At 43.2% G+C, this 24973-nt stretch overlaps 1 protein-coding gene across 3 annotated transcripts; it reads right to left on the bottom strand.

The window, feature by feature from the left end:
• Window positions 1-449: 449 nt before the first annotated feature.
• On the bottom strand, window positions 450-18389 carry LOC128733779 (zinc finger protein 62 homolog). Of its 3 annotated transcripts, XM_053827570.1 has the most exons (7): window positions 16354-18389; window positions 15949-16275; window positions 2973-3703; window positions 2005-2909; window positions 1789-1926; window positions 1633-1714; window positions 450-1467 (listed from the first exon to the last, which is right to left on the bottom strand). In XM_053827570.1, exons 1-7 carry the CDS (start codon window positions 18259-18261, stop codon window positions 1422-1424), a joined length of 4137 nt encoding a protein of 1378 aa, XP_053683545.1. In that variant the 5' UTR covers window positions 18262-18389; the 3' UTR covers window positions 450-1421. The 3 variants fall into 3 exon arrangements, with proteins under 3 accessions (XP_053683545.1, XP_053683543.1, XP_053683544.1); XM_053827568.1 differs by having other exon boundaries at window positions 15949-18389; XM_053827569.1 differs by having other exon boundaries at window positions 1633-1711; window positions 15949-18389.
• Between the last annotated feature and the right edge of the window lie 6584 nt (window positions 18390-24973).

Genomic DNA, 24973 nt, shown 5'->3' with positions numbered 1-24973 from the left:
AGTCGATATTTGGTCCCCGAAAAGACCGTACATCGATAACATCCGAAAAGTGTCGACCGTCAATCAAGACATGATCGATCTGATAGCTAGAGTCTAGAGGAATTGTGCTATCATGACGAAATCTCACATTCTTCCTGGTTTTGTGTTATCGTCTCGATTGAGTATCACTGTAGTAGCTATATTATATCTTAGTTATTTGCATTGTTGTTCCAAATTTGTTTCCGATATCTCTTAAGGAAGGGTTGCGCTAGGATTACGTTTGAAAACTCTGGCCATTCCTTTTGCGGTTGTTGGACCATCCTGGTCTTGTTTTCTCCAGATTCTGTCCTGCCTGAATAGCACTTGTCAGATGTCACTTAAAAGTCGGCGCGTCATTAGGCTAATTACTAGCTTCGTACACGGTCGAATTCGGCACAAGAAGGAAAATGCATAAAATTACAGTGATTCAGTTTATATATGGTCATATATAGTTTATCTGTTGTTCTCAATTATTTGTATGTTAAAGTGCAATTATTAACGACTACCGCTAAGCTAGTGTTACGTTATTTATAATTGTAGTGTTCTTATTTTAAACGCTTTCCAATTCGCTACCCACATGTCGAACCAATAACTCAATGATCAGAACGTTAGTGAAACAATGCAGACTTTAACTGATAAATACGTATTGTTGTTATAAAGACACTACCGAAAACGAAAACTATCCTAACGAACGTGTTTTAGTTAAAACTTCGAATGAGTAGAACAAAAAGCTTCGACAATATAAATAGTACAAACACCTCGATTTTCTTCTGCTACTTTACTTACTTGGGCATGCTAAAAATTTAAAATTAATACTCTATGTGCGACAAGTGCAATTGAGTCGTCAAAAAAATTAAAATGATGTTTGTAGCTAAAATTAAATGATATAAAAGAAAGAAAAATGCATTATACTTAGTACGTAAACGAATTGCCGATTAATTTATGTGAGATGGTATGAAACAAAACATATACCAAACAAAAAAACATTGTATAATGATGTAGTGTTCTACAAGCACTAGGTATGGCGCTTAATCTAGATGTGTTTTCAGCCTAAAACATGTTGTCCTATACTTTTTTGTTTGTCACTGCCTAACAACCTAATTTGATGAGTCCCAATCGGCTCAACGTGTGGTATAAACGGCAATTCTATAGGTAGGTATATTGTTCGACCTCTCTTCTATAGGAAGTAAACAGTTCCTTGCTCTCCGGCACTAAGTAGGGCAGAAGTGGTTGTTTTATGCGATAAATATAGGTAGTGTTTAATGAGTAAGATGCTGAATGCTCCCCAACTTGTAACTTGTCTGGCGCTCTCCCCCTCTTTTTGTCTATTTTGCTAACAATTTAGCTAGTAGGTTAGGTTGCTTTATTCGACCAATTCATCCTGCCACGGATGGTCCACGGTTTTACTGAAAGCAAACATGATTGTCCACCTTCTGAGCCGAGCTGAATCTGCAATATATGTAGTACGAAAACTCAGTTACTAAATAGTTTTACCTTTCTATTGCCTTAAAGCATAAAGATGATGCTATGATCAGGTTGACGTAACATTACAGCGCAAACGAACGTTATTAACAATGCCGTTTTGTGATTGCAAACATCGGTAGTCCTACTTACGTTTTCTTGCAGAAATTACACGAAAAGCTGGTTGCACCGGACGTCTTGCTGGTGGAAGCTGTCGAGCCCGTTGCTGAGTCTGCTATGAAAGACAGAAAATCATTATTAATTTTTTATAACCTTAACGAACGTTATCCTGTTAGTTGTTTTAATCACCTCCCAAGCGCTTGTTAATTCTGCACTCTTCCCGATGAGAATCAAATGCTTTCTTGTAAGCAAATGAGGCCGGACAGAAGTCACATTTGAATTGTTTTTCTCCCTTGTGGTAGATGTGAAGATGCGTATTTAACTGGGCTGTAAATGGACAGAATAATAATGAGCATTGAAAACTGGCCAGCCATTGGTAGTAGACGAACGTCGGGGAAAACTTACACTTTTGCTCGAACAGCTCCGAGCAGAAGGTGCAGACGAAGTTTTTCTCCACCGCATCGCCGGCAGCCTCGTCCGCCTGACTTTTGTCGTGATTTTGTCGAATGTGACGCACCAGGTGGCCGCTGTATTCGAACCGGTAGAAGCATATCTTACATTCGAATGGCTTATCCTTAGCGTGATGAAGTTGCATGTGTTGTTTCAAATTGCAGGAGTAGAGAAAATCTTTTTTGCACAATTCGCAAATGATTTTCCCTTTCGCCGGTGTTGTCGATGCACCTGGTTCGGCAACGTCGTAAACTGAGTTTTCACTGGCTGGAAGACTTCTTTTGGCGGGTGGAAGCGGTGCCGTATCTTGGTAACGCATGTTAAACGAAAGATCGTCACTATCGAATCCGTCCTCCAGTACCAACTCTAGGTTGGACTCGTCGAACAATGGATCAGCGCCGTGATTTTCCATGGTATCCGGAAAATCCTGCAGCATCATGTCCAGGCCGGAACCGAACAGTGAATGTTCTGCGTCTGGCAAAGTCGTGGATAGCGACGTTGAGCCGCCCGCACTGCTACCAACGTGAGTAGCCATATGAGCCTTCAGTTCGTACACATCGCGGAAGGTGCGCGAACAGAAGCGACACTGCATAACTTCCCCGCTAGATGTGGAAGGCACTCCTTCGTCCTGCCTAAAACGTCGGGTGGAGTGAGTTTTTAAATGCCACGTCAGCGAACGCTGCTTTACGAAATGCATCGGACAAACCGGACACTGGTACACTTCAGAACCGTCCGGATTCATAGTCGGAGTTGTGATTTTCGACGGCAGTTCGTCCATTTCCGCTTCCTCTGCGGCCACTTCTTCGGCGTGGTTTATCGCTTTGTGGCGAATCATATGACCCTTGAATTCAAACCGATATCTGTAAATAAGCAGATTGGATTAAAGTAATTTAATTCCATCAAATGCTGAACACGCTACTTACTTGCAAATATTACACTCAAACGGTTTCTCTTTGGCGTGATGCATCTGGACGTGCTGCTTCAGCTGGCAGGAGAACTTGAACACCTTCAGGCATAGTTTGCACTTTCGATCGTTATCGTCGGAGAGTATCTTTTTCGCGGTTTGTGTCTCCTGCTTGGTCACCTTAATGCGCTCGATGTGCGTCTTCAGGTGCTCGATAAGTTGATCCTCCCGCTGGAATACGCTAGAGCAGACGACGCATTTGTTTTTCTTTGGTGGTCCAGCCGTCGTTGCGGGCGTCGTTCCTCCCTCACCGGACGACGAAGGACCCTCGTTGCCCTCATCGGCGGACCCTTTCTCTTCCAACACCGGTTCAACCATATCTTCCAGATCGGCATTGAAGCTCTCATCCTCCAGCAGCTGGATCGATGGGTCATCTTCGCTTGCCAATCTTTCCTCCTCCAAGTGCGTCAATTCGTGTCTTTTGAGATTCAACTTGTGCACAAAGCTGTAATGACACTTCTGGCATTCGTACGGCTTCCCCGGTTGGTGATGAAGGGCGGTGTGTTGCTGGAGCTGACTGCGGAACGTAAATTGTTTCTGACACAAATTGCACCGATGATGGTCCCCGGAGCGAATCCAGGAGCGTTTCTTCTTCAGCGGTGGGGTGTCGCCGTCCGCCGGCAGGGAATCGTTTCGCCGAACGCGGTGCCCCTTCAGATGTTGATAATAGGCGTCCTCCGAGTCCAGATTCTGATAAAACAGGCAGTTATAAAGAACAATAAATATATTGACTTAACCTGATGAAACGCTTTGGTGGGTCTCAAAAAATATGATAAGAGTTCTAAGTGAAATACTTTTTTAAAAACATTATAAAAATATAAGACAATATAGATAAATAAACTCCTTTTTTTGGGTTATCCCACTGGTGGTTTAATTATAAAACTCTGCGCTGGGCCCTTTTGTGATGTCAACAAAGTGTCAGGGAGACCTCAACCATCAGTTCTACCTGACGAGACAGGCACTGTCGCCCACTAAAACACAGGTAGAGCCCCAAGCATAGCCGTCACGCCTATACCCGCAGGCGGAGGCGTTTCGGCCCTGCGCGGACTCCCCGAACTGACTCTAAGATCTCTCTGCCAAAGGCCGGAATGTCATATTTTAAATATAATGATGATGATGACGATGATGATGATAATGATGATGATGAGAAGAAAAATAATAGATCGAATTTGTAAATGTGCTTTGGACTTTTTGTAACACTCGAGTTGCAATATGTGGTCTATACCAAGAAGTGTAGGATTCGTCAGCCCCGCCTGACACCGGTCTTCAACCGCGCGCCCGCTTTCAGTTTTCCAACACAAACAACCACAAATGAACCAATAGGTAAAACAAATTTCGGAGCATTAATGGTTATCAACTTATCAGGGCAAATTTAATCTTTCATCCCCTTAGCATTCACAGTGCATTCCCACGATACAAGGTAAATTGAGCGCAGCACAAGCTGGACGTTCGCGGTAATCGACAGAAGCTTCAAAATATAGACTCGCCCGCCTTCCAACCCTCGAGACCAAAGTGCTGTAAAGCTCTGGGCTCAAACGTCTCTTTAAGACTCGACCCCTTCCAATCGACAGAGCCCGCGGGCGGCCATCAGAGCTCAGGACAGCCACGGGGCCAGTGCAAAAATCCTACTCTATCTAGCAGCACCGCCTAGCCGAAACTCGAACACGCGACACGAATTGACCTAATTTTCCCATCTGCTACCTAAGAAGTGCTATTACCCGTAATCATTACAGAGTGGTCCTTCGGCATCCAATCGGATCTGGTATCCCGCTTACATCCCCTTACTAACCCTAAGCCCCCGACCAACTCAATCAATCCGACATTTTTTGGAGATATTTGTGACAGTTGTGATAAATAGGGATGAATCCCAGAAAACTTCATCTATTGTCAGAGATCCCCATACTGGCCTTATTCTTGAACGGAATAAAAGCACTTTCTGAACAACGCAACAATCACATTTGGTAAATTTTTACCCCGAGTCCCACTTGAAATCACAAGAGTATTTTGATATATACCCACATTCAGAAGTAAACGTGACCGCTGTTCATTTACTGATTAGTTAAAAAGCCCTACACCACGACAAGGTTCAGTTTTATCGTAGGGAAGTTTATCACGAAGTGTTATTGAAAACAAACAAGTACCGTCGTGCGGGGCTTCTTTTGACACTTTCTTTCAATTTTCTAACTTTAAGAAAACATAACTTTCGTAATGATGGGTATATTTCCACAATTTCAATGTATATTCATTGTGTATGTATATGCAACACTTAGGCAAAATATTAGCCAAATTACTTGAAAAATAAACATTTATTTCCCATAGTGATTAAAAAATCCCCTTCAGAGATTGCTGGGGGTTACTTTTGACATCTCTAAGCAAATGAATAAATTTCATTATAACAACAAGATTATTTGGTCAAATTATGATTAGTTTTAAAGAATTAATATATATGTATCTAGATTTTAAGATTTATATATATCTAGATACTAGCTGACCCGACAAACTTCGTATTGCCACAAATTAACCTGTGTTGTACATAAATCATGAATCTCGGATGATCTTTGTCACTATCTCGAGTTTTGCAAGCCCCCCAGTGGGCGGCGCTTCCGACGGCGGGTCACCGGCAACACTCGCGACCGGCGTCGTGATCTAGTGTTACTATAGATAGTTTTTGTGGTCTTGTTATTGATTAATGTTTTATGGAAGAGTCTCGAATTTCTCGAGTTGGATTAGTTTTTGAGTTTCGCAAAAATTTCTGTTTTATTTGTATGAGAGTCCATATCCCCCTACCACAGGGGTGAGAGGTCTCTAACCATCATAAAATAAATTCAAGACTCAAAAATCTCCTACATGCTAAATTTGGTTCCATTTGCTTGATTAGTACTCAAATTATAAGGAAATTTGTATTTCATTTGTATGGGAGCCCACCCTCTTAAAAGGGAAAGGGGTCGTAATACACCACAGAAAAAAAATTCTGCCATCTAAAACTCTCACATGCCAAATTTGGTTCCATTTGCTTGATTAGTTCTCGAATTATGAGGAAATTTGTATTTCATTTGTGTAGAAGCCCCCCCTCTTGAAGTGTGGAAGGATCCTAATTCACCGTAGAAAATATTTTTGCCTCCAAAAACCTCCACATGCCGAATTTGATTCTATTTGCTTGATTAGTTCTCGAGTTATGGGGAAATTTGTATTTCATTTGTATTGGAGCCCCCCCTCCTAATGTGGGAAGAGGTCCTAATTCATCACAGAAAAAATTCTTGCCTCCAAAAATACCTACACGCCAAATTTGGTTCCATTTGCTGGATTAGTTCTCGAGTTATGAGGAAATTTGTATTTCGTTTGTATAGGACCCCCCTCCTAAAGTGGGGAGGGGTCCCAATTCATCATTGAAAAAAAAAATTGTCTCCAAAAACACACATATGCCAAATTTGGTTCAATTCGCTTGATTAGTTCTCGAGTTATGAGGAAATTTGTATTTCATTTGTACAGGAGCCCCTCCTCTTAAAGTGGGGAGGGGTCCTAATTCACCATAGAAAATTTTCTTGCTCTCGAAAACCTTCACATGCCAAATTTGGTTGCATTTGCTTGATTAGTTCTCGAGTTATGAGGAAATTTTTATGGAAGCCCCCCCTCTTAAAGGGGAGAGGAGTTATAATTCCTCTTATAAAGAGGGGAGGGGTCTCAATTCACCATAGAATAAATTCTTGTCACCAAAAAAAACACCCACATGCCAAATGTTGTTCTATTTGCTTGATTAGTTCTCGAGTTAGGAGGAAATTTGTATTTCATTTGTACAGGAGCCCCCCCTCTTAGAGTGGGGAGGGGTCCTAATTCACCGTAGAAAATTTTCCTGCCCTAGAAAACCTTCATATGCCAAATTTGGTTCCATTTGCTTGATTAGTTCTCGAGTTATGAGGAAATTTGTATTTCGTTTGTATAGGACCCCCCTCCTAAAGTGGGGAGGGGTCCCAATTCATCATTGAAAAAAAAAATTGTCTCCAAAAACACACATATGCCAAATTTGGTTCAATTCGCTTGATTAGTTCTCGAGTTATGAGGAAATTTGTATTTCATTTGTACAGGAGCCCCTCCTCTTAAAGTGGGGAGGGGTCCTAATTCACCATAGAAAATTTTCTTGCTCTCGAAAACCTTCACATGCCAAATTTGGTTGCATTTGCTTGATTAGTTCTCGAGTTATGAGGAAATTTTTATGGAAGCCCCCCCTCTTAAAGGGGAGAGGAGTTATAATTCCTCTTATAAAGAGGGGAGGGGTCTCAATTCACCATAGAATAAATTCTTGTCATAAAAAAAAACACCCACATGCCAAATGTTGTTCTATTTGCTTGATTAGTTCTCGAGTTAGGAGGAAATTTGTATTTCATTTGTATAGGAGCCCCCCCTCCTAAAGTGGGGAGAGGTTCTTATTCATCATAGAAAAAATTCTTGTCTCCAAAAACACCTACATGCCAAATTTGGTTCCATTTGCTGGATTAGCTCTCGAGTTATAAGGAAATTTGTATTTCGTTTGTATAGGAGCCCCCCCTCCCACTTGAAGTGGGGAGGGGTCCCAATTCATCATAGAAAAAAATTTTGTCTCCAAAAACACACACATGCCAAATTTGGTTCCATTTGCTTGATTAGTTCTCGAGCTATGAGGAAATTGGTATTTCATTTGTACAGGAGCCCCCCCTCTAAAAGTGAGGAGGGGTCCTAATTCAACATAGAAAATTTTCTTGCCCTCGAAAACTTTCACATGCCAAATTTGGTTCCATTTGCTTGATTAGTTCTCGAGTTATGAGGAAATTTGTATGGAAACCCCCCCTCTTAAAGGGGAGAGGAGTTATAATTCCCCTTATAAAGAGGGGAGGGGTCTCAAATTACCCTAGAATAAATTCTTGTCACCGAAAACACCCACATGCCAAATTTGGTTCTATTTGCTTGATTAGTTCTCGAGTTATGCAGAAATTTGTGTTTCATTTGTATGGGAGCCCCCCCTCTTAGTGGGGGGAGGGGTCTCTAACCATCACTAAAACCTTTCCTGGCCCCAAAAACCTCTACATGCAAATTTTCACGCCGATTGGTTCAGTAGTTTTTGATTCTATAAGGAACACAGGACAGACAGACAGAAATCCTTCTTTATAGGTATAGATTTTCCAATAATTGACTTTATTTTATTTAGAAGAAAACCAAATTTAAGTTAGATTATATTCTTCACAACCCGACCGTTTTGGACTTCTTTGTTCGCTTGTTGACAGTTTTAGATGAAGTTTTCGTGTCTCGTTTAGGTATTTGGTTTACACCCAGCTGAACAGTCAGTGACGTCGTCCCGATGACTCTTTAGCAATTCCTTGAATGACCTGCCACCCGGTCTCGTGAAGGTTTGTTATTTTCGAAAACTGGAACAATTCTGTGCTGTTTTGTCAAATAAATTCGAATAATCTGCTGAAGATCAGAAATTCCTACGGGAAAGCACCATTTGGACAATGTACAGAGATGGTCCGCAAAGTGATACCTCTTCCGCTTCAGTGAAAACTTTTTGGTGTCCAGGTTTGTTTTGATGCAATTCCCGCCCGCATATCTATAGCAGCTTCTGTAGGGTTGCCAAGTCTGAACATTACAAAAACCGGTCGGTCGGTCCCGCCTTCAAAAATATGCGGGAGGGGGGGGGTCTAGTCGCCGGTAGCATGTAACCGGCACAGAAAGAAAGTGGAAGTCGTTTGACAGTTTCCCGTGTAAATGTGATGAGCAGTCAGTGGAGACGAACGGCAGGACATCACAGTCACAACCACACCGAGCATTGAATGGACTATTAAAGGTTGTAAAAACCTGCTTCTGGCGCTAGTGGACAATTTAAGGTATGTTACCGCCAGAAGCAAGGTATCGTCCCTGCAAAACTAGTTATCTTCAATGATCCACTGCTCTTCTTCTTCTTCTTCAGCAGCATAGAGCCGGGGTGGCTCGTGCTGTTTCAAGCACTCGTCTCCATTCAACTCGGTCTTGGGCCACTCGTCGCCAATTTCCTAGTCGTCTCAGAAGTCGCAAATCGCTTTCGACCTGGTCGAGCCATCGTGCACGTTGGGCCCCCCTGTTCCTGGTGCCGGTGGGGTTGTTGAAGAGGACCGTTTTCGTCGCACTGTCGTCCGGCATCCTTACGACGTGTCCGGCCCACCGTAGCCTGCTAACTTTCGCTAGATGTACGATGGGAGTCTCCCCAAGCAGTGCCTGTAGCTCGTGATTCATACGCCTCCGCCACTCTCCGCTTTCAGTTTGTACTTCGCCAAATATCGTCCGCAGCACTTTCCGCTCAAACACGGCAAGGGCGCGTATGTCCTCCGTAAGCAGCGTCACGGCTTCAAGTCCATAAAGAACTACCGGTCTAATAATGGTTTTGTACATTGTTAGCTTCGTGCGGCGGCGTATGCTTCCTGATCGTAGCGTTTTACGAAGGGCAAAGTAGGCCCGATTTCCCGCTTGGATGCGCCGCTGGATCTCCTTACTAGTGTTGTTGTCCGCGGTCACCAGCGATCCCAAATACACGAACTCTTCTACCACTTCTAGTTCGTCGCCGTCAACGGTTACCGTCCGTGGGAGGCGCGCATTTGTTTCCTTTGAGCCTCTTCCTTTCATGTATTTGGTCTTCGACGCATTTATTTTTAGCCCAATTCTCCTAGACTCCGCTTTCAGTCTGGCGTAGATTGCCTCCGCCGTCGCAAAGTTCCTGGCAATGATATCGAAGTCATCTGCAAAGCCTAGAAGTTGGCTACTCTTGGTAAAAATCGTGCCTCTCGTTTCAATGCCCGCTCGTCGGATCACCCCCTCAAGAGCGATGTTGAACAGCATGCAGGATAGACCGTCACCTTGTCTCAACCCTCGTCGCGTCTCGAAGGGACTCGAGAGTGTCCCAGAGATGCGTACGAAACACATCACTCGATCCAATGTAGCTCTGATCAGTCGCGTCAGTTTGTCCGGAAAACCGTATTCGTGCATTATCTGCCATAGCTTGTCTCGATCGACTGTATCGTATGCTGCTTTGAAATCGATAAAGATGTGATGCGTGGGCACGTTGTACTCCCGACATTTCTGCAAGATCTGTCGGATAGTAAACATTTGGTCCGTAGTTGCGCGAGCCCCCATGAAGCCCGCCCGATAATTCCCTACGAAACCTTGTGCTATCGGTGACAGCCGGCGTAACAGGATCTGGGAGAGTACCTTGTAGGCGGCGTTTACCAGCGTAATACCACGATAGTTGCAGCAGTCTAGCCGATCACCCTTTTTGTAGATGGGACAAACCACTCCTTCCATCCATTCCTCCGGTAGCTTTTCCTCCTCCCAAATCCTCGAAATAACCCAGTGTAGAGCCTTTGCTAGCGTTTCCCCGCCATGTTTATAAAGCTCTGCCGGTAGGCGGTCCTTCCCAGCGGCTTTATTGGTCTTCAGCAACCTGATTTCTCGTTTGACTTCTTGGAGATCAGGTGCTAGGACATCACTATCTTCCATGGGCGCTCCTAGGTTAATTTCCGTTCCGCCTCCTTCTGCGACTTCGCCATTGAGGTGTTCATCGAAGAACTGCTTCCACCTGTCGACTACCTCGCGCTCGTTTGTAATTAGATTCCCTCCCTCGTCCCTACACATGTCAGGTTTCGGTGAGTAGCCCTTCCGAGTTTGGTTTACCTTCTCATAAAACTTGCGTGTGTCATTAGCTCGGAATAGTTGCTCCAATTCTTCACGATCCCTGTCCTCCTTTTGGCGCTTTTTTCTCCTCAGGATCGTGGTCAACTGGTTCCTAGCTCGTCGGTACTTGGCCAGGTTCTCTCTAGTGGCAATACTTAGATAATTTTTCCAAGCATTCTTTTTCTCCTCCACCGCTTGTTGGCATTCCCCATCAAACCAATCATTTTGTGTACTCCGAGGCTCAATACCTAGTGCCGCGGTAGCGGCCTCTCCGATGGCCGAGCGTATTCTGCCCCAACCGTCTTCGAGGTTTGAAGCACCTAACTCCTCGGAAGAAGGCAGTGCCTCATTCAGTACTCCACTGCTCAGGATTACCAATCAATTTATTTGAAAATTTAAAAAATCAGGTAAAAAGTACAAATCCGGCTTCATATGTCGGCAAACCGGCCTTTTTGCCGGATTGACCGGCCACCGACTTTGCAAGTGAAAAACCGGTCGGGTCGACCAAAAACCGGCCACTTGGCAACCCTAAGCTTCTGCAAGGGACATCTGACCGCTTCTAATTACCTCCGTGCGACTTTCAGAGTTCTTTTTGTTTGAACAAACAGCGGTGGCAGATTTTTAAAACTTATTTTACGCCTAGAGGTAGAGATATGACATCTATCAGGCTTTCTGTTGAAATTAATTAAAAAATTTAAGTGTCCAAAGTAGCCCCGCATTTCAAAAGAAACCCCGCACAAGGTATTATAAAAGTTACGCTTAAAAACGTGTTTTGAATGGGCAATAACTATCGCCGGTTTCTTTTTTTTTTTGTATGCCAGAAGGGCATTGGGTTAAAAGGCCACTGCCGGTTTCTTAGTAATGGCCAAACCGATTTATTTTTCTATGCATTGATTGCGCTGATAGAGTATAGATAAAATATAAAATAAAAATTTAACAAGTCACTATTGAAATAAGCATAAATTCCAGCGAAAATAAAATTTCCTGACTTTTCTAAGTTTTGCCAGCTGAAACACAAAAATCTTGCTACAAAATACCTTGTAACTTTCTACTTTCAAAGTGTTACTCTTCAGTTACTATTTTTTAACAAATTCATATTTCCGTTACAATAAATTCATCTTTTTATTCAAAATTTCAAGACTGGAAAAGTAAAGTTTATTCGTAGATCAGCTTAATCAACACCAGAGTGTGATTTGCAGAGCATAAGCATAAGCATAAGTATAGGATACCGCCCGTCTGCTGCTACTCCGTTATTGACCAGGACCGATGAAAATTACAAAATGGTGGAGTCAATCAACACTAGAGTGTGATTTGTTAAAAAAGGGACCAAAAAACCGCACTGGATCAGTGTTGAACCAAAAGGGACGAAAAGTAACAAAGCAGTCCGCCATATTGGTCATTCATTTTATATTTTGAGTTTTACTTCTCACTCGAGCTCAGAATCAGCTAATCTTTTCGCTACGTTTTTCGAGGGCGTATTTGGTAAAGCATCACCCGTCCAGCGACACAACTGCTTCGAGCATATACCGTTCCGTGATATTAATCTACCACTAGTGCAGTTTTCTATAGACGAGGTTCGGAAAGCTCTTGAAGATCTCGATTCAACGAAAGGACCCGGAACAGACAGTCTACCACCAGTATTTTTAAAAAACTGCGCCGTTTCGCTTGCATCGCCGATTACCGCTGTTTTTAACCGCTCAATCAGTAGTGGATCGTTCCCAATTGCATGGAAAATAACGTCCATCGTGCCGATCCATAAGTCCGGAAGTTACAAATCGGTCACCAATTACCGTGGCATATCCATACTTTGCAGCCTCAGCAAGGTATTCGTAACAGCCAGCATGGATTTATGAAGCATCGTTCGACATCAAATCTTATGTGCTACGTCACGGCGATATCACGTGAGCTAGAAGCTAAGCGGCAAGTGGATACTATCTATTTTGATTTTGCGAAAGTTTTTGATACTGTACCACACAATCTCATTATTGAAAAACTGAACTACATCGGATTTCCCTCATGGTTTACCGAATGGCTTTACTTATACTTATCCGATCGCAAAGCATTCGTTACAGTAAACTCCGTGCGCTCCAGAACATTTGACATATCGTCTGGTGTCCCTCAAGGCAGTGTGCTTGGCCCGCTCATCTTTATAATTTATATTAATGACCTGGTCGAGTTGCTGTCATCATCGAAATTATCGTTTGCCGACGATCTAAAAATCTTTCGGGTGATTGGTGCCCCTGCCGATTGTGTCGCATTACAGGAGGATATTAATCGTCTGCTAGTCTGGTGCAGTGACAACGGCATGCGTGTTAACAGCAATAAGTGTAAAGTAATATCATACAGTCGCCGTAACACCGTTTTTCTTCATCAATACAGCATGGGACCGGATTGTCTGGAACGTGTTAACTCTATTCTCGACCTAGGCGTTACTATTGACTCTAAATTGAGGTTCGACGAGCATATAAGTAGAGTCACTGCTAAAGCATACACCGTACTTGGTTTTATGCGACGCCATGCGTCTGGATTCACTGACGTTTATTGCCTCAAGACGCTATATTGCTCTCTCGTACGCAGCATTTTGGAGTATGCTTCCCCGGTTTGAGCTCCTGCATACGTAACACAGATCCTTGCGATTGAGCGAATTCAGAAAAAATTTGTGCGATTCGCCTTGCGTCAGCTACCGTGGAATGATCCAGTCAATCTTCCCAGTTACATAGACCGTTGTCAACTGATTAGCCTGGATACACTCGCAGTCCGGCGCGTCAAACAGCAGCGTCTATTTATATTCGACCTAATAACAGGCAATGTGGATTGCCCGGCACTCCTGTACCAGATATCGTGGAATGTACCTCCTCGTCGGCTTCGCAATCCACCGTTATTGGCCATCCAATTCCACAGAACAAATTATGGTGTGAATAATTGTTTTAATGTCTGCTTGCGTTCCTTCAACGATGTTTGTAATGTGTTCGATTTTACTCTGTCTAGAAATGTGTTTAGTAGTAGAATCCGAGGCTTAAATTAGTTATTAAGTAAACAATCTGTACGACGTAGTCTAAGATGGTGAAATAAATTAAATTAAATTTCACTGTTGAAATCAACGACCTGAAAAACTCCTTTAGATGAAATTTATACCAAAAACTTCGAAATTTAACAACAAAAGTCCGCCATTTCGGATCGGCCATTTTAAATTTTACAATTTCAATATCATTTTTGAAATTACATTGTTTTTCTACAATCCATGCTTGAATATATGCTTACAATTCGGACCACGAAGCTAGAAGTCCCCTTAACCGCCTTAGTTTTTAACTGGCATTCCATATGTTAGGTGAAAGACAATCATACAACAAGTCGTCAAGTCAACAAGTCGTCGTCAGCAGCCGGGGTGGCTCGAGCTTTTTCAACTCGATCTTGGGCTACTCGTCGCCAATTTCGCTGTTGTCTCAGAAGTCGCAAATCCCTTTCGACCTGGTCGAGCCATCTTGCACGCTGCGCCCCCTGTTCCTGGTGTCGGTGGGGTTGTTCAAGAGAACTGTTTTCGTCGCACTGTCGTCCGGCATCCTTACGTGTCCGACTCACCGTAGCCTACCAACTTTCGCCAGATGTGCGACGAGAATCTCTCCAAACAGTACCTGTAGCTCGTGATTCATGCGCCTTCCAAATATCGTCCGCAGCACCTTCCGCTCGAATACGGCACGGACACGTATGTCTTCCGTGAGCAGCGTCACTGCTTCAAGTCCATAAAGGAGTACCGGTCTAAGAAGAGTTTTGTACATTGTCAACTTCCTGCGGCGGTGTGTGCTTCTTGATCGTAGCGTTTTACGACGGGCAAAATAGGCCCGATTTCCCGCTTGAATGCGCCGCTGTAACTCCTTGCTAGTGTTGTTTGCAGTCAGCAGCGATCCTAAATACACGAATTCATCTACCACTTCTAGTTCGTCGCCGTCAACGGTTACCGTCCGTGGAAGGCCTGCGTTTTTTTTTCTTTTTAGTCTGTTTCTTTCATGTATTTGGTCCGCACTCCGCTCTCAGTCTGACGTAGATTGCCGCCGCCGCCGCAAAGTTCCTGGTTATGATATCAAAGCCATCTGCAAAGCCTAGGAGTTGGCTTACCTTGGTGAAAATCGTGCCACTCGTTTCGATGCCCGCTCGTCAGATAGCCCCTCAAGAGCGATGTTGAACGGCATGCAGGATAAGTCGTCACCCTGTCACAAAGGAACTCGAGAGTGTCTCCGAGATACGAACGAAACACGTCACTCGATCTCATGTGGTTCCGATCAATCGCGTCAATTTATCCGGAAAACCGTGTTCGTGCATTATCTGCCTTCCCATAGCTGATCTTGATCAACTGTATCGTATGCTGCTTTGAAATCAATAAAGATGTGATGCATGAGCCCCCGTCGGTATTTAGCCAAGTTCTCCCTAGTGGCACTGCTCAGCTAATTAAGCCAGATAAGCACCTAATTCCTCGGAAGAACAGGTTTTGATAACAGAAAATAATGATCAATTAATCTGGGTTATTACCTACAACACTGAGTCGCTCGCGTCAATTTCCTTAAAAATATTTGAAAGCACTTATTATGACAGAATCATCAACGTCATTGCCCGCACGAAGGTAGACCCGACGACGAGAAGGAAGCGTTCTACGCAAAACTGGAGACAACGTACGACAGTTGCTCGCCACGGGACACCAATATCGTCATCGGAGATATGAACGCCCTGGTCGGTAGGGAAGAAATTTTCTCACACAAAGATATCCAGAAAGCCTGCCCAACGTACAATGAACCAGATTGGCCACGTTCTTTTCTTACATCACGAACATACGTTCCCTACGGGTGCAAACATTGACCCTGACCATTACCTAGTAACAGTTCATGTGCGCTCAAAACTGTTAACCGTATACCAGACACGTCAAACCCGTCCTCGGCTGAACATCAGGCAGCTAGATAATCCGCAATCTGCCTAGAAGTACGTGCGAATACTGCATACCCACCCAGATTAATTGATTTGAATATCAAAAATTAAATTTGATAAGTATCTAATTTCAAAATTGCGATTACTAATATTGTTGTATAAACTGAAAGTAAACACTTCAAAATATACCACGTGATATTGGCGTATAGGAAAGAGTTTACCCGCAGAAACTTGGAATACAAAATTGAATAAACTTTAATTTACAATTTTTGAGTATCATTGAAATTGATGTTACACACAAGAAAATATTTCCTGGTAAAAGTGACTACCCTCCCTAATTCGAGACTCACCTGCGGACAGTAACCACATTTATACATCTTTGGAGTGCTGGTCACTGTCGCCAGTTTGTCTTCTGTTTGTGGCTGCACTTGTAGATCCTGCTTCGCTGTCGACGTCGGCGACTTGGACCCGGCGACAGCCAGCGACGGACTGCAACTGTTACCCGGGGAGGGTGATGTTGTCCTAGCTGGCTGCGAGGTAGATGCGGCTGTTGCTGCTGCTGCCGCCGCCGCCGCTTGAAGAAGACTTTGCTCCAATTGATGTATGACGGTAGCATTGCCTTCGCTAGCTACAATCGATCGGTGCGTTTTCAGATGCCAGGTCATCGATTTTTGTTTCTGAAAGCGAGCGGAGCACAATTTGCACTTGTAAATAAGCGTGGCTCCCGGCGGAGCGACAATGGTATCTTCACTCACGGCTGGGACCTGTGCGCTGACTGAAGGCATATTGGACTCCGGCTTGGAATGTTTTTGCATATGCCGGAGCAAGGTACCTTCATATTCGAAACGATAAAAGCAGATAGAACATTCGTGTGGCTTCAACTCGGAGTGATGAATAATTTTGTGCTGCTTTAAATTGCATGCATACGGGAATGTTTTGGAGCAAAGTTCACACTTTGCTCCAACCTTTGTGTCCGGTTTAGCAGGGGAAGCAATGGCAGAATCGTCACCGTTTTGGGTGTTGTGTTCGTCATCGCTGAGGTCAGCTTCTGTCTGAGAATGTCCAGCAGCAGAAGGCAGTTGAACGTCACCGTGAGTTTTGATGTGGCTATCGAAAATTTTACGGGTTTCACACTCCAAACCGCAAACGGTGCATACGAAACAAACTTCTGAATGTTTTAGCTGTGCTGCTTCAAGTTCGTGCATTTTCATGTGGTTATTCAGAACCGATTCCCGATTGAAGGTTTCCGGGCATAACGGGCAGGTGTGACCATGTCGACCGTCGGAGATGTTACTCGTTAAAATTGCAGCAGGCGCGGTTTTATTAAGTGACACCAGAGATCTCTCGTGCTCGGTGGCTACGTGTAGATTCAGAAGTTTTCGTCTGAAGAAAACCTCATCGCATTCTAAGCATTTGAATGTGGCTGGTTGAGCCGGATCTTTGCCCTGCTCATGGCGCTGCATGTGTGCATTGTAGCTGAACTTCATTGCAAAGCGATAGTGACAAATATCGCACTCGAAAGGTCGTCCACGGACAGTGTGTACCGTTCGGTGACGGTTGTACAACGGAAACGTAGACAATTGCTTGTGACACACCAGACAAGTATACACCTTTTCTCCTGTGTCCGGATTTATCGATATATTCAGATCCGGACTGTCTTCTTCATTGATTGAATCGTCAAGTAGTTCCTGGTCCGGTTCTGGTTCATCTTCTGGTGATAGATCTTGAAGCTTTGCGGGTTCAACCGCGGCCGCAGGTTGTATTTCAGCTTCAATATGCGTTCGCATGTGAATGAACAGTCGCTGTTCGGTTTTAAATGTATACTTGCATTTCTCGCACTTGTGAGGTTTTTCCGGATCATGTTGGGCTAAAGCGTGCTGTTTAAAGTAACTAAAATACTTAAAATCTCTGCCGCACAACAGGCAAATATGACCTTTTGCCGTTACTTTGACAAATTTCTCGCACTCAAAGACAGGCTTCGATATATGTGTGCCGAAATCTGACGGATAATTGTGCTCCTGAAGCTGTACCAGCACTTCCGGTCCATTGTGAACCGACTGAATTCTTAAATTCGATAAAGCTGCTTCGTAGAACTGTTCGTCAAACAGATAATCCTGATCGGAAGGCTCTTCACTCTTGACCTGAGCGTCGCAGAACATTTCCGCGTTTGTAAGCTCAACATCGTCGTCCTCATCGTCAATAATCTCTTGTTTTATGGGTACTCCTCCGGTTAGAGCATGTGTTTGCAACAGTTTCCGGATTCTATCGTCACTTTTGATGCATGTCTCGTATAATTTATACGCCTGTACAAGCCTGGCCTTGCACCAGCTACAGATTTTGTCAGGCATTCCTTCGTTATTACACTGTGCCAGTGGCGAGCAGACGGTCACAAGCATTGAATACAAAGTTTTTGATTCGATAGTCGTTCGCGACAGAGATTCTAGCAATCTTCCTCCCTGTGACCGGAAGTCGTACATACAAATTCTGCATAATGTACTTATCACCGGCAGGGAGGAATCTCCATCGGGTGTCACAGTTCCCCCGTTGCTATTACCATTTCCTGTGGACTCTGGTATGTTTGTTGCACTATTAGTGCTGCTACTGCTTGCAGCGGCAGCGGGGATGGTGGAGCAGGCGGATATTGTCGGTTCACGATTTTCCATTATCGGAAGCTGTCTTCTACCGTGTGATGCGAAATTCACTTTCAACACCTACTAAAAACACTCACGGAACCATGTATGGGACAAAAAACAAGCCAAATGTGAAAAAACAAGCCAATTTTACAAAATTTTAAACTGGGCGATGACAACTAAACCAGCGGTGGCACTAGCACTCTTGCTTGCAGCTTTTTTTCTATAGTGAAGAACTGGCACCGCTGAGATTGAAAAGAAGAAGAAGCTGAAAATTGTCAAAAAAGAGAAAATGGGAAAAGTGCAGCAAAAAAGTTGAGGTGTTTGATGTTGTAGATGTGTTTGATGGCAGAGTTTTTAAAGCCCGTTCGCACTAACGCAAAGTCCCATAAGGAATGCTGGCAAACAGTAACAAACATGTTTCTGTCCTTTTTTCTGCACACAACTCCAATGAAATTAATAAGGGGGTGAAGAGGATGAGTTCTTCTTCCTCCTTATTTATTGTCTGTCGATCCAGGTAAACATTTTTGGCTTTTTAAACATCTTTAAGTCAATTGTATACAAACTAAGCCTGAATAAAGGTTTTGTTGCGTATAAACTTTCATGCAATGCACTATTCTGAATGCCGCCTACAAAGTGCTTACCCAAATCATCTTCCACTTCGACTATCACTAATAGCCAATAGATTTGTAGGAAGTGTTGACGATTATATTACCCAAGTAACAATTTCAGGCTGATCAAACGCTTTTATAGCTGATTTTATTCAACCTGTGGCTGATCTATGGTTTAGGTTTAGAAATGAAAACCTTTTTTCAGCTCTTAAACATCTAAATCTGGTGATTTTATCAAGCTTCAGGCTAATTAATAGCTGCTTTCGAAGCTGCAATGAAGCTTAATAGAAACTTTTTTGCACTTTTAAATAGCCAATTTGCGCAATGCTGTCAATTCTATTTTTAGAACGAGAAATAGTTTTGCAACCTACTTTTTCCAGTCGCTTAATCAACGCTTCATCAACCTTTATGCAGCCAAAAAAATCTATTTTCAAATTTAAAAAAATGGAACGCTTCATTTTTATTTCGCCGTGAACGCGATATTTTTAGTTTCGAATAACTTTAATTCTTACAAGTAATCTAGCTAATTAAAAATGCATGTCTTTTTTCCGGGAATTGAACCCGCCATCTTTTGATCCATAAGCACTCACCGTATGATCCGCCCCATTTGCATCTGCAGAACAGACAGTGAGAATATCTTTACACCTGAAGCCTAGCCCGTCTAGCAGTAGCAGTCGTGTAGCAGTCGATAATGTCGATAACTGACAAACTTTTGCTGTCAGCCAAATTGCGAAATTCTATGATCTGACAGTATGTGTGCTGTGAGCCGAATGAAAACTTGGTAGAAGTTTGTAAAACCACTTTAACACCCTTAAGCAGACTTAAAGTAGTTTGAAAGCTGTGAGCATAATGAAAGCTTCCACTCTACATTTTAACACCTTTAAGCAGCCGTAAAACGGTTTGATGTTTATGGCTGTTTAGAAGCAGATTGTTTAGCAAAAAAAAATCCGCTATTAAGCTTTTTTATCAGCTTTTGGGAGAGAACTGGTTTGAAAAACTTAAAGTAGCTTACACGCTTATTTAAACACCATTTGAGCGCTTACTTTATGCAGGTTTGATCGCCTTAAACCAACCCGTAAACAGCCGTTGCTCTTGCAATTCAGCTACCGTTGTTACTTGGGTAACGACACGCGTATATTTACAGGAGGAACCTCGGGAGGAACGTAACTTTAATGATTGACTGTGTTGCTAGTTTTACAGGATAATCACAACATATCTCTCCTTCTCTAATTTGAAGTTCAAAAAAACATTTAATGGTTTATAAAGTGTTATTCAAGGGAATAATCATCAAAGCGCTTAGGGCGGGAAATTTCTCTATGCGGCCGCTGCAGCATTTATGCTTCCCTATTTTGATGATTCATCTCGTCGCTGACTAGAAGTTCTTCTGTATCGAACACTTGCTTCTTGGTAGATGGATGTAACAAAGGCTTAACATGTGATGTGTTTCGCTTTAGCACTTGTCCCTTTTCCGTTTCGAGTGTCACACTGTTTCCATACCGTTCGACTACCGTAGCTGGGGTTGACAGGAAACCTGTAGTCAGCTTATTCTGCGGAAGTAGGTTCTTCATTAGCACCTCATCTCCAACTGCTATAGACGAATCCGTTGCTCCAACCTTTTTGTCCCTGACGATCTTAGCCTGGTATTTACAAATCTTGTCACGATCACGCATTTCTTCATTGTCACCAATCACTTCGGGCTGGAAATGCGGAATCACATCACGAAATCTTCTACCGAACATCAGTTGTGCAGGTGGAACTCCTGTTACGGAATGTGGTGTTAAGGAATACATGTGTAAATACTCTTGAAGAGCATCCTTCCAGTCTTTGCTCTGGAGTTTACTAATCTTTATGACTTTGAGGAAAGACCGATTTTGGCGCTCCACCTCTCCGTTCGCGCAGGGCCAATAGGGGGTCGTGTGAGTTAACTTAATTCCGTAGTGCACGCAATAATCCTGGAGCTGTTGACTACTGAAATTCTTTGCATTGTCAAAGGTCAATATGGTTGGCAGTCCCACCCGAGAGAAAATAATTTTCAAAAAATGGATAACGTTGCTTGAAGTAGTAGATTTCATTGGTTCCGCCACGACGAATCGACTATACAGGTCGATCAAAACAAATACATAGTATCCATCCGGAAGGGGCCCAAGAAAATCTCCTGAGACGTGATACCATGCAGTTACAGGTAATTCACGAATGCGTAACGGCTCTGGCTTTTCGCACCGACCAACAAGTTGACATTCAAAGCACTCTTTGCAAGCTTTCTCAGCTTGTACGTCGATGCCAGGCCACCACACAGCAACTCTCAACCTTCTCTTCATCTTCTCCCGTCCGGGATGCCCAACATGTGCCAGTGACAGGACTACCTCACGTAGGTCTTTTGGCACGACGATTCTATTTCTGCGTAGTAAAACAACTCCGGCGAAACACAATTCATTTTTGAAAGGAGTATATCCTTTAATGTTTTCTCCCCAGTTGTCATTTTGTAGGCCAAGTTTCACCTTCTGGACTTCTTCATCTTCACGTGAACTTTGGACAATTTCAGCCATTGCCACTGCTGGTGGTTTGTTTACCTCTACTACAGCACATAATTCTGCCTCAGATTTTTTATCGAACGTTTTACTATCCAAGATTTTCGCAAGCCTTGAAAGTGGGCCGGCAATGTTAATTTTTCCAGGAACGTGGCGAATAGAGTAGCGGTACGCCTGCATCCTCAGCACCCACCACTCTTGTCGCTGGTTTGGTGTCGAAGTCAAATTGAAAATTTTGATCAACGGCTTGTGATCTGTTAATATTGAAAATTTTAATCCAGTTAGGTACATTCTAAAGCATTCGGCAGCCCAAGCTATTGCCAAGGCCTCTTTGTCTAGGGTGGAGTACTTTTTCTCTGTCTTCGACAAGCTTTTACTCGCGTAACTAATTACTCGGGATATTCCATTGGCAGACTGTGATAGAACCGCCCCAAGGCCATTGTCACACGTGATTAACGTTGTCTTATGCTTTGGATTATAGCACCCTAGATGTTATGGGTTAGAAAGAATCCTTTTGATTTTCTCGAAGCACCGTTTTCTTTCACTTGTCCAAATAAATTTGACACCTTTGACCGTCATTTCTCGCAGTGGTGCTGATGTATCCGACAGTTTTGGAATGAATTTCCCGATATAATTTACTAGTCCCAAAAAGCTACACATTTCTGCGTGGGTTTGTGGTCGTCGGAATGCCTAGATAGCATCAAATTTGTCGTTCATAGGCAAGATGTCTTTTTCCGATAGCGTATGACCCATAAAATTGACATTCGTTTTACAAAATTCACTTTTCAGCATATTTACTGTTAAACCAACCTCCTTTAGTGTGTCCAGCACTGCATTAAGCTTCGAGTCGTGGTCTTCCTTAGATTTAGCAAATACGAGAATTCGCTCAATCTCTCGCTGGAATATTTCAGCAGCGCAACTCATGCCGAACATTAGCCGTTTATATCGATAAAAAGCATTGGGAGTCACGAACGTAGTACAGCCTGAATTCGTTAATTGGGCCACGACTGCACTCCAGCTGATTCGCTAATTCGCTAATAAGCGCCGACATGGCTGCTGTACGGGTACAACACTTTTATTAATTTGAATTTCCACTTGAAGGTTTTTCACCTTTCCTACCACTGGCTCTGTTTTCTTTACACTGCACACTTCACTATGGATCTCAGGGATACCCAAGTCAACTGAGTTCTGTCTGCTTGATAAATTGTCACCTTTTTCATTGTTTACTACAAAGATCTCCCGCTGAACGATTTTCTTACGTGTTGCAATGTATGGTTGTTTTCACGACTGGACTTTTAGCTTCCCATTTCCATACACGTTGAATCTGTCTTACATTCTTTTTGTTCGATTTGGCCGAAAGTTTCAACTTGGAGCTTGCTTTTGTTTTACACGTCTTGCGAAAGTGACCGACCAATTTGCATTTGTCACATGATTTATTTTTCGCGGGACAACTTCTATCGTTTGCAAAATGCCCAGAATTGCCGCAGCGGAAGCAAATTTCTTTCTTCTTCGTTTTTCTTACAAAAGCAATAGCGCTCTCTTCAGATGACACACAACCTTTTCTCATCTCAATTCTGTTCCGTTGAACCGTTTCCAGAATTCTTGCTTCGTCGACGATTTCACTAACTGTCATGAGCTTTTTTCTTTTTCTTCGCGAAGATCATCCGAGTGCGATTTATCGAACACCTGTTCTGTGATTCGCATATCTATAGTGCTGCTCGCTGCTCCGTAATCACATAGCCGGCCCTGCTCCCGCAGACGTGCTACAAATTTTTCTACAGGTTCGTCCTCTTTCTGCTTCATATTACGAAACACAACCCGGTCATATGGAATACTGGCCAGCGGTGCAAAATAATTATCTAAAAGCTTAATAGCTTCACGATAAACATCCGATCTTTGTGACGGTCCAGCATCGTGACTATCCAAATCATAGAAGATACCTTGCACTTGGGCTCCCGCAAAATGTAGCAAATGCGACTTTTTGCGTGATGCAAGAGCGATACAATTTACGTCCAAAAATAATTCCAATGACCGTTTCCACCTCCTCCATCGAGTACCGATAGAGGACACATCCGATGTATCGAACGGTAACAGCGTTGCTTTGTTATTTTCCATCGAGATACTTCGCTTTTTTTCGGCTTTTAGGTTATGTCCACTCGCTGACACAATTGATACGCACTACGGTGTAAAATCGTTTAGCCTAACGCGATCAGCTTACAAGCACTGTTACTAAAGTAAACCGTTTACCCCACGCCGAATTTAATCTTTTCCTGCGGTAACCGAATCAAATTTAATCACTCGTTGCCAAAATGTTGAGGATTATCCAGCTTTTTACAAGCCATAATGGCGGACGTGTTCGTAATATTTGAACAGTATGATTGACATTTCCCTAATACATCGCACGTTTTTTCCGCACGTTCACGTTAAAACTAAAGGAATGTACGGAAAGAAAACGTGCGATGTATTACGGAAATGTCAAAAATGCTGTTCAAATATTACGAACACGTCCGCCATTATGGCTCGTAAAAAGCTGGATATTAACGACACGCGTATCCAGCTTTTTACGAGCCATAATGGCGGACGTGTTCGTAATATTTGAACAGCATTTTTGACATTTCCGTAATACATCGCACGGTTTCTTTCCGTACATTCCTTTAGTTTTAACGTGAACGTGCGGAAAAAAACGTGCGATGTATTAGGGAAATGTCAAACATACAGTTCAAATATTACGAACACGTCCGCCATTATGGCTTGCAAAAAGCTAGATATGCTTACGGGCGGGACCGAGCGTGACACCGCTTAGGCAGTAGCGTGGTAATCCACGGGGATAGGTTTGGGCTAATCGATGAGTTCGTATCCAGCTTTTTACGAGCCATAATAGCGGACGTGTTCGTAATATTTGAACAGCATTTTTGACATTTCTCTAATACATCGCACGTTTTCTTTCCGTACATTCCTTTAGTTTTACCGTGAACGCGCAGAAAGAAAACGTGCGATGTATTGGGAAAATGTCAAAAATGCTGTTTAAATATTACGAACACGTCCGCCATTATGGCTCGTAAAAAGCTGGATACCTTGACTGACTAGCAACAGAGGACAACAATACCAGCCGTGAGACTGAATCAGTAAAATTCGTGCTTGCTATGGACTCCACAAAAATTTGCGGTCGAATAATCTGAGCTTCCGTACAAAGTGTACCTTATATAGAATGCTAATTAGATCGATTGTCCTCTGTGGGCATAAGACGTGGACACTAGAAGAGGGCCTACGAGCACTCGTAGTTCTCGAAGGGCGCGTGCAGGTTTCAAAAATTTACTAAAGCTGGACGGATAACGCATCAGGACATGTTGCTAGAATGCCGGATAGCTTTCCTGTAAAAATGATTTTCGAACAAGACGAAGAAGGGTGCGGCGAGGGGGGTAACAAGATCAGGTGGAGTGAGATCTGGCGAACACTGGGTGTCCGCAAAACTGGAAAACAGCGGCAATGGACCGAGTTGGACGTAAAGCCACTGAATGATTGAATGCTGGATAAATTGGTATTAAATAAAGTACATCGAGCACTAAATAAATGAACGGTTATACGCACCTTTATTTTATACGAGCG

The sequence above is a fragment of the Sabethes cyaneus genome, chromosome 2 (assembly GCF_943734655.1).
Source record: "Sabethes cyaneus chromosome 2, idSabCyanKW18_F2, whole genome shotgun sequence".
Taxonomy (NCBI): domain Eukaryota; kingdom Metazoa; phylum Arthropoda; class Insecta; order Diptera; family Culicidae; genus Sabethes; species Sabethes cyaneus.
The sequence above is the reverse complement of the archived record's forward strand: the minus strand, read 5'-3'. Positions and strand labels throughout refer to the sequence as shown.

Coding starts and splice junctions, on each gene's coding strand:
- LOC128733779 (XM_053827568.1), bottom strand. CDS start 18,261: ATGGAAAATCGTGAACCGACAATATCCGCCTGCTCCACCATCCCCGCT. Junction 1,927..2,004: donor GGAGCTGTTCGAGCAAAAGT/GTAAGTTTTCCC, acceptor GTCCATTTACAG/CCCAGTTAAATACGCATCTT. Junction 1,468..1,632: donor TGTAATTTCTGCAAGAAAAC/GTAAGTAGGACT, acceptor CATATATTGCAG/ATTCAGCTCGGCTCAGAAGG.